This window comes from Silurus meridionalis, chromosome 13, assembly GCF_014805685.1.
Source record: "Silurus meridionalis isolate SWU-2019-XX chromosome 13, ASM1480568v1, whole genome shotgun sequence".
Lineage (NCBI taxonomy): Eukaryota > Metazoa > Chordata > Actinopteri > Siluriformes > Siluridae > Silurus > Silurus meridionalis.
Window position 1 is genome coordinate 3,745,211 of NC_060896.1, and position 15,485 is coordinate 3,760,695.

Genomic DNA, 15,485 nt, shown 5'->3' on the forward strand with positions numbered 1-15,485 from the left:
TACAGTGCTATGTCACAAAGTAGAAGAACTATTAGTATTCAATGGACAAGTCAAATAAAATTATATCATTTTATATAAAGTTAAACCAAAAACTTCACCCCAAGCTGCTTCTCAAAGTTTTCGGGATTTCATCGTGATGTTTTGGGCTAAAAATAATGCAAGTAGGGGAGTGTTGAGCCATAATTAGATCTTCAGCAGAGGTGGGAGGGTTTTCAAAGCACCCATGTCCTCAACAGCACATGCCAGATATCCATCAAACAGTGTTGGGGCTTTAGTGGCTTAAAGAAATTCTCTTCCTCTGATGAGGTGGTATCACGTTTAAGATGTGAGGCCTCCTTTATATTTGCCTTATGAAATGTGTCAAGCAGGCATTCATTGTCATTTCAACCATATACAGTGCAGTACACAGTAAAATGAAATAACGTTCCCCCAGGACCAAGGAGCTTCATCAGACAACATAAATTAACAAAGAATGAACAAGGAACTACGTACAACTCGAAACTACACAACTAACAACATAAAATGCGCATGTGCAACATTTAGTGCAAACAAAATGGAACAACACAATCTAACGACAGTGACTGTTGCAACAATACACATTTATTCATGTTTCTCCAATCATTTAAAAGTTTCAAAACCAGTTTTATGTAAAGCTCTTATGCACTTATTTCGTTTAATTTGTTTATCTCAGTATTCCAAAGTTCCAAAGATTATACATATTGATAGATGTGGTATAGAATTTTGCCAAATTCTTTTAGTTCATGTAATTTTGCAGTGATGTTACAAAGTAGAACATACAATTCTTTAAATGAAATTAATTCTAAAAAAAAAAAATTTTATCATAAAATTTAGTAATATTCACTAAAGCTAAAAAGTAGGCAAAAAATGACTTAAGCACAGTAATAAAGAACATTAACTTTACACTTTACACCACTGAGGGTCATTTTGGGAGGTCTAAAAACCGGCTTCTATTTATTTACTGTATGTATACACACACAAACACACACACATAGCATTCAGTATTTCAAAATTATATGTACAGTATATTTTGCCAAAAAAAAAAATCTAAGCTAAAAAAAAAAATCTAAATACATTAACAAATAAACAAATGCAACATACTTTGCAAGTTATAACAGTGTGGGTTGATCCTGCATTCTGCTACCTTGCACTATCTGCATGGATACTGATCCTTTGAGAGCTCATCATGTCTGGAGGTACATATACATCTCCTGATGATATTAGAGAGGCCTAAGTAAGGAAAAGAGCCTGAAGCTATTATGTCATTATTCTCAATCTGTCTGCATTAAGAGGCCTACAGGGCTTACAAATGTGAAATCATCCCAAAAGTCACTAAACAGCTTGTAATGAGGTCTTAATCTGAATACCTTAATACTCTAATGAGAAAGCCTTGGGCTAGGCAGAGCCTGACAAGCACAGAATACATTCATTACTACTAAAAGTAGAAAACCCACTATTTCTGGACAGGTGGGATTTGAAGTTCCTTCATTCATAAATATTTAGTTGTATAGTTTAGTTTATTTAAATTTTTTTATCCAACTGATGTAATTCTTACAGAAGTCCTAAGCTATACATTATAATATTTTGTTCTTTTTTGTTTTCACATGATCGCGACTTTTTCCGCCATAACAAAAGTGTGTAAATTTTTATCATGACTCAATTTTCTCGTGATCTTGACATAGACAAAAGCTTGACTATAGCTCTGTGTCTGTCAGTGATTGACGACTTAAGAAAAAAAAAATTGAAAAAGAACTGATCACGTAGAAACTCTTTGTTATGGCGCGATCACCAGAAAAACGAGTCGTGATAACGAGAAAATGACTTTTTGTTTTATGTTGAGATCACAAGAAAGTTATTGAGAACTTGAGAAAATGACAGAAAATGTCCAGAAAATTCCTGGTTTAAACCAGGAAACACCCAGGATCTAAAAACTGGCCTACTCTCTCCATCATCACACTTCCTCTCTACACATATCTCACCTTTCGCACCACCACACTTTAAACTCTGGTCTTGCACAGCACAGTGCACTTTATATTTTATTTTATTTTATTTTATTTATACCACACCATACCGTACACGGACACTTTATGGTCATTGGTATACCACACCATACTGCACATGGACACTTTTTGGACACTTTACACCACACCATACCGCACACGGACACTTACGGATTTTTTTACACCACACCATACCGCACACAGACACTCTATGGACAATCTAAACAACCAAAATTGTCTATTGTTTACTGTTTATTGTTTACTGTTTACTGTTCCACTGTATGCCATAAGCATCTTTTTTTTTGTATATACATCTTTTTCTTTTGTCTCACATACATATATCTTTATATATCTTTAATATCTTTATATTCTTATATTTTATTTTATATAGTTTTTTTATACTTTATTTATCTGCCTTCTTTTTCTTTTTCCCCCCATCCTATTCCCTCATGCCGGACCCTCGTAATAAGCATTTCACTGCATGTCGTACCCTGTATGTATGTGTATGTGATGAATAAAAATACTATTTTAAAATACAAATACAGTATCTAGGTCAATTTATATGACAAGATTAATTTCAGGACATTTCTGTCTTTGAAAAGATTGCCCGGGACAGTCCATGTTCACCCAACATGCATTTTGGTTAGAAGCATGACCCATAAAGATCTAAACTGTTATTGTATTGTGCATGAATTATGAGTCGTGATTCTCTTTCCACTGAATGGTTTCTCTCAGGAGGATTTGCGGCCTAATGTTGCATAAGAAGCTTTCATGGACGGCATAAAAGTGAGCATGAGCGATTTATTATCACGTGTTTCAAGTTGCACGTCGTGTCCACTGTTGTAGCAGAATGGCACATACTAAATGCTCTACTATGGAGTACAGCGAACGTGTCATGTAGCTCGATTAGCTGTGTACACCGAGCCGGAATGCATCTCATGGGTTTTTGTGAATGTGCGCTTGTGGCATTTCTCTCTTCTGTGATCTCTTCGCAGCTCCTCCAGCAGCAAGCCTGTCGACTCATCTCTGGCCCTTCGCACCTTCCCGTGGTGGCTAGAGAAGGGAATATCACACTGGGGGGCTTGTTTTCTCTGCATGATACGATGATGGAGGCACGGTTCTCTTTCAAAGCTCAGCCTGAATCTGCTCAGTGCGTCGGGTCAGTCATTCACTCTCTGATACACAAGCGTTTTGCCTGGATCTACTATTTTTTTTTTTTGCGTTATATTAATATTTCTTTTATTATATATATATTTATTTGCTTATTTTACATGCAGGTTTTAAGATGTATCAGCATTTTCCTTTTTTTCTTTGTATTTGTGCATTATTTAATCACTTGTAAAAATATTTTATTATTTAACTTGTTTCTGCAACTTTGTCTTAACTTACTGGATACAGCTAGATAATATTCTGATGTATATAATCAGGCAAGGCATGGATCTGTGTATTATTTGCAATAGGCATAAATACGTATCCCATTTTGTGGAACAATTAAGAGCTCAGCTTCTTTGTCTCTAGGTTTAATTTCCGGACGTTTCGGTGGATGCAGACAATGATTTTTGCCATAGAAAAGATCAACAGGGACAATCATCTGTTGCCAAACATTACTCTTGGCTACAAGATCTATGACTCGTGTAGTACCCCTCGCCATGCGCTTCTCACCGCCATGGAACTAATGGGGGGGAGAGAGGAAGGGAGTGGAGATGCATTCTGTCAGGGCAAGGTGCCTATTGTCATTGGTGATGGAGGATCCACGCTTTCTATGGTGGTTGCACACTTTCTAGGTGTTTTTGAACTGCCACAGGTGAGGATAGGTGTATAGTTACACAAATGTTGAATAATTTTGCATAAAGCTGCATTCATATGTGCAATTTTATTACGTTCATTTCCACTCCACTCTGGTCTTCTTTCTTTTCCTCTCTGAAGCTCAGCTATTTCTCTAGCTGTGCATGTCTGAGTGATAAGAAGCTATTTCCGGCTTTTCTAAGGACCATGCCGAGTGACTACTTCCAGGTGAATGCCTTAACTCAGCTGGTACAACACTTTGGCTGGACTTGGGTGGGAACAGTAGCTGGAGATGATGCATACGGCCGTGGAGGAGCCCAGATCTTCATCGACAAGGTGTCCAAACTGGGTGCCTGCATTGCTTTTTATGAGATCATTCCCAAAAACCATGCCCCGGCAGAAATGGCACGGATTGTGGAGCGCATAAGTGTCTCGGGGGCTAGAGTGGTGTTGGTCTTTGCTTTGGAGCAGGATGCAAAAGCTCTCTTTACTGAGGCTCTCAAACACAATCTGACTGGGATCCAGTGGCTGGCCAGCGAGGCTTGGATCACAGCTGCAATCCTCACCACACCAGAATTTCAGTCTATCCTGCAGGGCTCAATGGGTTTTGGCATTCGCAGAGCTGAAATCCCCGATTTGCAGCCTTTCCTGCTGCGCCTGCACCCCTCCAAATTCCCAGATGATCCTTTTGTTTTGCAGTTTTGGGAGGAGATGTTTGGCTGCACTCCTCAGATTGCCATCAGTGGGACCATTGCAAACAAGCCCCCTTGTAATGGCTCAGAGATATTAGCTGATGTAAAAAGCATATACTCAGATGTGTCTCAGTTGAGAATCTCCTATAATGTTTATAAAGGAGTGTATGCCATTGCTCATGCTCTGGAAGCAATGCTGAAATGTGTACCAGAGACAGGACCTTTCCCTGGGGGTGTTTGCCCTGACACCCAAACCATAAAGCCATGGCAGGTTAAAACAAACTATCTATCTATCTATCTATCTATCTATCTATCTATCTATCTATCTATCTATCTATCTATCTATCTATCTATCTATCTATCTATCTATCTATCTATCTATCTATCTATCTATCTAATGTAGGTTTGTTTTCTTACATAATCCTACATAAAATAACAACATAAAAAAATAAATATACATTAACTATGGTTCAGATATTAGCAGTAGGTAAATTTTTTCCCAAAGTCTCTCTAGCTATATATTTATTTTCTGAGCTCATTCCCACTCTATAAACCTCGCTGTCTTTCTTTTAATCTCTTTGCATCTCAGCTCCTGCACTATCTAAAAAAAGTGGACTTTACTAATGAGTATGGCGAAGAAACGAAGTTTGATGGAAACGGTGATGCTGTGGCCATGTATGACCTGATCAACTTCCAGCTCTCAGAGACTGGGGAGGTCCAGTATGCCACTGTGGGCACATTTGATGAAACCAAGAGCACTAAATTGCTGATAGAGGAAAAGCTAATCATCTGGAATGGTAACCAGAGACAAGTAAGCCTGTGTCTTAAACCTCATCACATCTTACCTTTTTATATTTTCACATGCATTTTTTTTTTCTGGATCAGTTGCGAAGACAATACTTGATAAATACATATTAAATGTTAGCTCTAAAAAATAAGGCATTTATATCTTTTTAGTTGGCCTCCTCTTTGCTCTGCAGGTCCCTGTGTCTGTCTGCAGTAACAGTTGTCCCCCAGGCACCAGGAAAGCCATTAGGCCTAGTTTCCCTGTCTGCTGCTTTGACTGCATTATCTGTGCAGCTGGGGAGGTTAGCAATCAGACAGGTACATTTCCTGCACTTGTCATTTTAAAAAGAAATACAATGTATCCACACTTACATATTATGCTGCATTTGAGTACTTTTTTCAAGAATCTGAAACATTTTATTAGATTTCAAATTTTAGTTAACAAAAATTAATAAATATATACATATATACATGAATAAATGAAAACATTAAATAAACAATTGATGCATCATGAAATGGCACAAAAGATAGATAGATAGATAGATAGATAGATAGATAGATAGATAGATAGATAGATAGATAGATAGATAGACAGACAGACAGACAGACAGACAGACAGACAGACAGACAGACAGACAGACAAACACAATATAATCACTTTTGATGATTCATTTTCTGTATTTGTTTTCTTTTATTTTAACGCTTATATACATAAGATGCCATAGAGTGTGTGACGTGTGGACCTGAGTTCTGGTCCAACCTAAAGAGAAATGCGTGTATACCGAAGCTGGTGGAGTTCCTGTCCTATGGAGACACGATGGGCATGGCACTGCTGGCTGTGGCGTTGCTGGGCTCCTGCACCACACTTGCTGTTGGCCTTGTTTTCGCCTTCAAACGCCACACACCTCTTGTCAGGGCTAACAACTCAGAGCTCAGCTTTCTTATCCTTAGCTCTCTTTGGTTGTGCTTCCTTTGCGCCCTGGCCTTCATTGGACAGCCTACTTCCTGGTCATGCCAGTTACGTCACACAGCTTTTGGCATTGCCTTCTGTCTCTGCCTGTCATGTATTTTAGGAAAGACAATGGTGGTCTTGATGGCATTCAAAGCCACTCTACCAGGTAGCAATGTCATGAAATGGTTCCGACCACCACAACTACGAGCTCTGATCTTCCTGTGTACAGCAGTGCAGGTTGGGATTTGTGGTGCTTGGCTGGGCCTGGCACCTCCGGTCCCACGGAGACTAATGACCCGGGAGTCAGCGCAGATCATCCTGCTGTGTGACATGGGCTCAACGCTCGCCTTCTCTCTGGTTCTGGGCTACATCGGTTTGCTGGCTGCAATCTGCTTCTTGCTGGCTTTTTTTGCCCGGAAACTACCAGACAATTTCAACGAGGCCAAATTCATCACTTTCAGCATGTTGATTTTTTGTGCTGTTTGGATTGCCTTTGTGCCGGCGTACGTCAGCTCTCCTGGAAAGTACACAGTAGCTGTAGAGGTGTTCGCCATCCTGGCTTCCAGTTACGGCCTTTTGCTGTGTATCTTCGCACCAAAGTGTTACATCATTCTGCTCAGGCCGGAGAAGAACACGAAGAAGCACCTCATAGGAAAACCATAGTAGAGAAAAAAATCTAGGATTGCAATCTTGTGCTTTTGGTTTAATTTGCGGAATGTCTATTTAAAATATAATAAAAAAGAAATGCTTGCAATATAAAATTTTTCTTTAACTGATATGTATGAAAATGAGGTAGTTTTTTTTGTTTAAGGAGGTGAGATAAGACCACAAGACTAAATACTGAAGTCATGTTATGAAATAATTAAGATATGCGATATATATTGAGGTCAGGAGAAAATATTTATAACCACGATATAAAAGCCAAACTGAAGCCACACACTGAAACACAATATATTGAGGGCATTAGATAATAATAATAATAATAATAATAATAATAATAATAATAATAATAATAATACATATTTAATGGCACCTTGCTCTTAATTGCTTGTTCTAACTAAATAATTTAAAGGATATTAAAAGACCTCAATATAAGAATTTGAATATTATAATTATAACCACTAGGTCAACTCCTGATAAATGACTCAAAAATGTATAATTGCATTACATACACGTGTATTTATATTCAGTGACCACTAAAAGGGGCTTCTGAAAGGAGTCCAGATAAAAATTGTGGCTTAAATAAGTGCATGTATATGAAGTCAAAGCTGATAATAATACTGATAATGAGACTGATAATAAATTCATACACTCATACACTGTTGTTGTGGTTGTATTCTATATACTAAGATCAAACCACACAGAAACACTCTCTCTCTCACTCACACACACACACACACACACACACACACACACACACACACACACACATACACACATTTTTCCGTTCTGAATCAGATTAGAGATGGTCTGTCCCTGAGGAAGTCATAAACATGTCCCATGTCCCCAGCAATTAAAGCCCAGCTGCATCAAAAATCCAATAAGCACATTTTCACACACTGATAGCTGAGTGAATAACTGAATATATTTTATTAGTAGATTTTTAATGCATGTAGTAAAACTTTATACATTTGTTCATAAATGAATAAATAAAATGTTAAACGTCACCATGAAGTGGAAATAAGAAAATTAAAGCATGACTGAGTTTATATTACAATAATACATATTACATAATACATATTCATATTACAGTCATTGAAAAAAACTACCATCACAAAAAGAAGTAGAAGAGAAAAAAAAAAGATTTATTACATAAAGTCCGAAATAAACATAAATCTGAGATCACACCTTAATAATTCAGAACTCATAGATATAATATAGACTACACAAACAAAAAGGCTAAACAATATAAGGAATTAAACAAGATAGAATAACATCTATTTACATGCTAATAATTGTGTTATAATATCATTTCAACAGTAAAAGACCTGGGTGTTATTTTAGACAGCAACTTATCTTTTAAAAATCATCTCAACATAGTTACAAAAACAGCCTTCTTTCACCTTAGAAAAATTTCTAAGTTAAGAAATATGTTGTCTATATCCGATGCAGAGAAGCTCATCCATGCGTTTATGACCTCCAGAATAGACTACTGTAATGCGTTACTAGGTGGATGTCCTGCATCATTAATAAACAAGCTTCAGTTAGTTCAGAATGCGGCAGCAAGAGTTCTTACAAGGTCAAGAAAATATGATCACATAACTCCAATCTTATCATCTCTACACTGGCTTCCTGTTAAGTTTCGAATAGACTACAAACTACTGCTACTTACTTATAAAGCACTAAATGGTTTGGCTCCCATGTATCTCTCCAGTCTTTCAACACGCTACAATCCGTCACGCTCCCTAAGATCTCAAAACTCTGGGCTTCTAGTAGTTCCTAGAATAGCAAAGTCCACTAAAGGTGGTAGAGCATTTTCACATTTAGCTCCTAAACTCTGGAATAGTTTTGTTGACAGTGTTCGGGGCTCAGACACACTCTCCCAGTTTAAGTGCAGATTAAAAACATATCTTTTTAGCAAAGCCTACACATAACATACGTCTCACATCATAACCTTGTGCTCCAGAACATCTGATCACATGCACATTATCAACTTGTGCTGTTAATATCATGAACAGCAGCTACGCTAATTCCTCTCCACTGCTTCTCTTTCTCTCCCCATCCCGAGGCTTCCTGAGGTTTGGCCAGCTCCAGTCACGTCCCACCTCATGAGGATTATGGACCTTTGAAGAAGTAGATGGCGAACTCGTAAACATCCCGAACCATCTAGAGACTTATCAGTGCCAATTGGATCCCGCTACATGTGTGATTTTGACATTGGACCTCCTGAAGTGTTTAAAGGCTCTGGCATGGAGAAGCTGATGCTGGATCTGTGATGATCACAAATGTTGAGCTCATAAAACTAGAGCTACAAACCATATAGACTGTATAAGACTGCAGAAAGAACATTATTTATAATCTTATACTCCAGTGCTCATGTTAGTTCTCACTCTCCAGTGTTCTGTATTGTTGAAAGATTTATGATCAAACTCTTGATGTCACCCAAATGAGGATGGGTTCCCCTTTTGAGTCTGGTTCCTCTCAAGGTTTCTTCCTCATAACATCTAAGGAGGTTTTTCCTTGCCACAGTCGCCACGGCTTGCTCATCAGGGATAAATGCACACCATTTACCTTGACTGTTGATTTCTGTAAAGCTGCTTTGAGACAATGTCTGTTGTGAAAAGCGCTATAGAAATAAACTTGACTTGACTTAGAAAATAATTGTTATAATAATGTTGTGACTTAACCATGAATTTGATATCAAAACACAACCCCCTCCAATGACTATTATCTGACCTCAGTGTTGGAATTCAGACACAAACGATTTGGAAGAGTGTTAACAGAGATTTTTGCAGCCTTGAAAATCTGTGATAGTGGACGTAGTAGTTCAGGAAATGTCTGTTAATCCTCTATACAAATCTCAAACTTGGAATCAGACCAAAGGACAGTTTTTTACTAATGTAATGTCCATTTTTTGTGTTTCTAGGCCCAAGAAAGTCTCTTCTTCTGTTGTTCTTCTAAAGTAATTGGTTCTTTGACACAATTCGACCAGGCCTGACTCCCGCAGTCTCCTCTGGTCAGTGGGTGTTAAAATATGTCTTCCATTAATTTCCAAGAACCATGTATATAAAGTATTTATGTACAGTAAAGTTTCTAAGGCTGGGAATTCTTATACACTTATCCTTTGGCTGCACTTAGGGATATATTTAAAGTTTTTTATTATTTTTGGATTGTCTGTCTTTTTTGAAATAAATGATAAAGTAGCACTAATAAGGCTATTGATTCTGTACTCACCGTTTCCTCTGCACAAGACAACTGATGTTCTATAGAACAGCAAGAAATTTCACAAATGAACTCCTGACAAGCCAAAAATTATTCCAGGTGACTTCCTCGTGAGTTTGATGAGGGAATGATATGTTGAGTTTTGCAAGCTGTCACTTAAGGTAGATAATTTGGACAATCTAAAATTGTTTATATATTCTGTTTTTTAAGCAAATTTCTGTTAAGTACATTAGTCCAGATGTGTTATTTCATTTGGATGTTTGGAAGTCTTTAGTATTTATTAAATAAAGAAAAACTACTGAAGGAGAACATGTGTGTACTGTATATAAATATATGTTGTATTTCACTAGTTGTTGTTTGACATCTAGGAACCAAAAGCACTTCTCGTTCCTTAACAATGTGTGTGTGTGTGTGTGTGTGTGTGTGTGTATACCGGTGTATGATCTTGCGCATGCGTGGCTTTGCCTGTGTGTATGTCACCCCTTTTGTCCCTACAGAGAGGCTTTTCTATAATCCGCATCTATAAAGTTCTTTAGTTTTAATGTCATCTCAGGAGTGTACAGTCTGAGTGCTGAGTAAGGATGATGGTGTTCCAGGTCATAGCCTTGCTGCTGTCTCTCCTCGGGCCCAGACACACTTCCTCTGAGGAAGAATGTCAGCCCTGGCAGGACCTGGACTCTGCAGTGGTCCATAAAGATGGTCAGGTGATTCTGGCTGCTATGTTCCCCATCCATTCTAAGAGTGTGGAGCAGGAACTGAACTTCAGGAGTATACCAGATAAGAGGAAATGCAAAGGGTAAAATGTTTGTGAAAAAAATCACTTTTGTGCTTCTGAGGATGTTGTTTTTATCCAGTGATGATTGTTAGGTCATGTTGTATCGGTAATAGTGTTTCTTTCACATCATGGGACAAAGTATGTATTTTAGCCTAAGTAATCCTAACTAACTTTTGTTTTGTTGTTGTGTGTGTGTTTGTGTTGCTCGTTTCTTTAGGTTAAACCTGCGTGCCTTACGCTGGTCTCAGTCCATGATCTTTTTCATTGATGAAATTAATCGAATCCTGCATTGCTGCCCAACATCACTCTGGGCTACAGAATCTATGACACATGTTGGACAGTGGCTCTGTCTGCAAGAACCGCCTTGTCTGTGATCTCGCAGCCCCTGAAGAGGAACAGCACAGGGGCATGTTCATCCCCTACCATCCCTCTTCTCATAGGGGACTCAGGATCCAGCGCATCCATATCTGTCTCCAGGCTGCTTAATCCGATCATTGTCCCAATGGTGAGCTGTATTTTAAGAGTACACTGTGTATGAATGTGCACATCGATGCCTATCTTCATTCTGGATCACCCCACCAAAGGAATAAACAATATAATGTATTAGATTTCCGTAGATGCAATAATTGTTATTTAATGATATAATAATTGGTATTTGTAAAAATTAATTGGGGAAATAACCACGTGTTTTAAGGGGAAACCTCATCATCTGTTTGAAAACATCTCACTTTTTTTCTCACTATATTTATTTTTCTTGTTTCTTTTTAACATCATTGTTCAAACACACGTTTAATCCATGAAAATGGAAAAATGGAAAATTCATATTTTACTTATAATCACATTTTCTTTTTTTATGCAAATCACGTATGGTGCATTTCGTCATAATGTGTCAGAATGTGAAAAGACAGACGTGTTCAAAATCAGGCAAAAATGCATAAATCATTGAAAAAAACACGATCAAATTGTCTAAAACTGCTGATTATTTATATCTGAAATTCATATAACCATTCTGCCTTTTTATGAGAAATTAACAGAGCTAATTTAGAAAAAAAAATTTATGAGAATTACTTCTCTCAATGTCGACCAGGCCAGGCAATATATTTCTCGCATCACCCTGACCCTGTTTCTTGTCTCTGTTTGAATTCCCAGATCAGTTACTTTGCCTCTTGTGCATGCCTGAGTGACAAAATGCAGTACCCCTATTTTTTCCGTACAATCCCTAGTGACTCTTACCAAGCCAGCGCCATGGCTCGTCTCGTCAAGCACTTTGGCTGGACGTGGGTGGGCACGTTTGGTGCGGACGATGATTACGGACGGACTGGCATTGACATGTTTACAGCTGAGGTAACCCATCTTGGTGCATGTGTTGCCTTTCGAGGCATCATTCCCAAAGCCCCCACTCAGCAACAGATCCAGGATATTGTAAAACTGATGAAAGACTCTACTGCACGTGTGTTTGTGAGCTTTGCCACTGAGGAAGACATACAGCCTGTGTTGGAAGAAATGGTAAGGCAGAATATAACAGGAAGATTGTGGGTAGCCAGTGAGGCCTGGGTAACCTCCACCCTCATATCCATTAAATATCCTTTTCTCAGCGGCACTATTGGCTTCGCGATACGCCGAGCTGAGATCCCCGGTCTCAAAGACTTCCTACAAAGCCTGCGACCATTCACCGAGCCTTATAATCCGTCTGCACGAGAATTCTGGGAAACAGAGTTTCAGTGCTCCTTCAACACAAGTCTTCCTGTCGACTCTATGGCTGATCAGGTCCAGTATAACCACACGTGTACCGGAGAAGAGCGGATTCAGGACACTGAGACAATCTATAATGATGTTTCCCAGCTCAGAGTCACCTATAACTTATATAAAGCTGTGTTTGCTGCAGCACATGCTCTGCACAACTTGCTTATCTGCCAGACACAGGAAAGCAGTACCGTTAAGCAAGTCTGTCCAGATATCTACAGTCTACACCCCTGGCAGGTATTTCTAGACTCCCTAAAGGGCACAATGATTTAGAATTGTACAGTAAAGAACGCTCACCTCTATGAAATCCTGTCCAGATTTTTAATAAGCATACTTTGTCACTAGGTAATAAAGTACCTCAAGGAGGTGAACTTTACCACCGAGTTCGGTGACTCTGTGTACTTTGATAAATATGGAGACCCTGCAGGAACTTATGACATCGTTAACTGGCAGAAGGATCCCAGTGGTGGGCCGATGCACTTTGCTACGGTCGGACGCTTCGACTCGTCTCTTCCGCCCGAACAGCAACTACTCATCTACCAGGATGCCATTGTGTGGCCAGGTGGCTCCAAGGAGGTAAAAACTATTCGGTTTTGGGAAATATCCAAATCTCGCAGGAATCAATGCTGCCGGCTAGAATGATTCTTCCTCTTAAACCTTTTGTCTCAATTCTTTTCTACATTTCTCTCTGCCTCTCAGATGCCCGTTTCAGTGTGCTCAGCCAGCTGCCAGCCAGGCTACAGGAAAGCCCCACGTAAGGGAGAACCCATTTGCTGCTATGATTGCGTACCCTGTGCAGAGGGTAGCATCAGCAATGGCTTAGGTATGTCACTAAATCAGAGCCTCCAGAACTTATATTTATGTCACAATAAAATTACATTAATGCAACATTCAAAAGATTCAAGAGTATTTTTTTTTAACTTCTCTATTTATGGATGTGAAACACTAAAGCACTCCACATCTTCCATTGCATATAAAGAAAAAAAACCATTTAGCAAAAATTAATAAAAATGTAATATGAATTACCAGGCAAACATTGGGTTTCTTTCTAGGCATTTTACGAAAAATCTGTCATTGCTGAAAAATTGGCATAAATATATGTAAGTAAACTAATGTAGAAATGTAGTATGTAAATGTATAAATGTATATATATTTTATATGCTCAGGCTTTGTGCAATGAGCATTTCAGGTTTAAAACAGCTGTGAAATCAAAGAGCTTTTACTCAAATACTATGCACCACTGTGGCACATACCAAGGTTTGGGCTGTAAATAAAGGTTTTTATGGTCATATATTTGATTTGTATTTGATTTCTTGTTTGAACTCTGGAATGCAACATGTAAATAATGTAATGTTCTTCTTTTTACACTTTCGGGAAAAGCTTGAACTTCACTTTTAGTTGTGGTACATACCAAAGACAAACATACTTTAGGTTATATTTCTGTTTGTATATATTATATATAATATTACCATGTAAAGGGTTTATAAAGGTTGCCACATAATCATTTGGAATGACTGCACTCCCACATCATAACACTACTTAAACTTATTTATCTTTGCTCTCAGATCAGCCAGAGTGCACACTATGCCCTGAGGACCTCTGGTCCAACCCACAACGAGACAGCTGTGTCGACAAGCAGATTGAGTTTCTGTCCTTCACTGAGGGTTTTGGAATGGCCCTTGCAGCCACCTCCATCCTGGGTGTAGCTGCTACAGTGACCGTAGCTGTCATTTTCATTCGTCACAAAGACACACCATTGGTGCGGGCCAACAACTCAGAGCTGAGCTTCTTGCTATTGATGTCACTCTCTCTGCTTCTTGTGTGCCCTCACTTTTCTAGGCCAGCCCTCGCTGGGCCTGCCCACTCCGACGCACCGCCTTCGGTTTGACTTTTGCACTTTGTCTCTCCTGCCTGCTCAGCAAGACACTGGTGGTTCTCATGGCCTTCAGGGCCACACTGCCTGGCAATAATGCAGCACGGTGGTTTCGGCCTCCTCAGCAGCGATTCGGTGTGTTCATCTGCTCTGCCATACAGTGTGCTGTTTGTGTGGCTTGGCTGACCACAAGTCCACCATATCCAGTGAAGAACACGTGGCTGTACCGTGACCGGATCATCTTGGAATGTCACCTGGGTTCAGTGGCACTGTTCGGCTGTGTGCTTGGCTACATCGGCTGCATGGCCGCCTTTTGCTTCATCTTGGCTTTTCTGGCTCGGAAGCTGCCTGATAATTTTAACGAAGCCAAATTCATTACGTTCAGCATGCTCATATTCTGTGCCGTTTGGATTGCCTATATACCAGCTTATGTCAGCTCTCCTGGAAAGTTCACAGTCGCAGTAGAGATTTTTGCTATTTTAGCATCCAGTTTTGGGGTCCTGTTATGTATTTTTGCCCCAAAATGTTACATCATTATCTTTATGCCTCAAAAAAATACAAAAAAATATCTTATGTCTCAAAAGGGTGGGAGGTGATGTCTGCGGCTTTTATTTTCTATACATTATTTTTTTACTAGAATGATAAACACTGTGTTATTATTTGATGTAATTGTATTTTAAGGGATATTTTAAAGGCCCATGTCCTAGTGTGATGCAAATCTATACCTGGAAAGAAAATGTGAATAAAATAAATAAAGAAATAAATATAAAAGAAATCTAAAAAAAATACTTGAATGTAAATATTATTATTATTATTATTATTATTATTATTATTATTATTATTATTATTATTATTATTTTTGCCCTTTTAACCAAGACCAAGTTGTTAAACCGGTGCATTCTGTTTTTACCACCAGGGGGCACTAGTGCTTTGGATTACTTCATTTACTAGCAAGTCAACACAAATCTGATCACACAAC

At 38.7% G+C, this 15,485-nt stretch overlaps 1 protein-coding gene and 1 pseudogene across 1 annotated transcript; both read left to right on the top strand.

Annotated features, from left to right (window-relative positions):
- Window positions 1–3,064: 3,064 nt before the first annotated feature.
- On the top strand, window positions 3,065–6,896 carry LOC124395954 (extracellular calcium-sensing receptor-like). Its single transcript, XM_046864850.1, has 6 exons — window positions 3,065–3,177; window positions 3,537–3,822; window positions 3,945–4,766; window positions 5,085–5,306; window positions 5,476–5,599; window positions 5,998–6,896. Exons 1-6 carry the CDS (start codon window positions 3,122–3,124, stop codon window positions 6,894–6,896), a joined length of 2,409 nt encoding a protein of 802 aa, XP_046720806.1. The 5' UTR covers window positions 3,065–3,121.
- A 3,938-nt stretch (window positions 6,897–10,834) lies between these two features.
- LOC124395955 lies at window positions 10,835–15,102 on the top strand (annotated as a pseudogene).
- The last annotated feature ends 383 nt before the right edge of the window (window positions 15,103–15,485 follow it).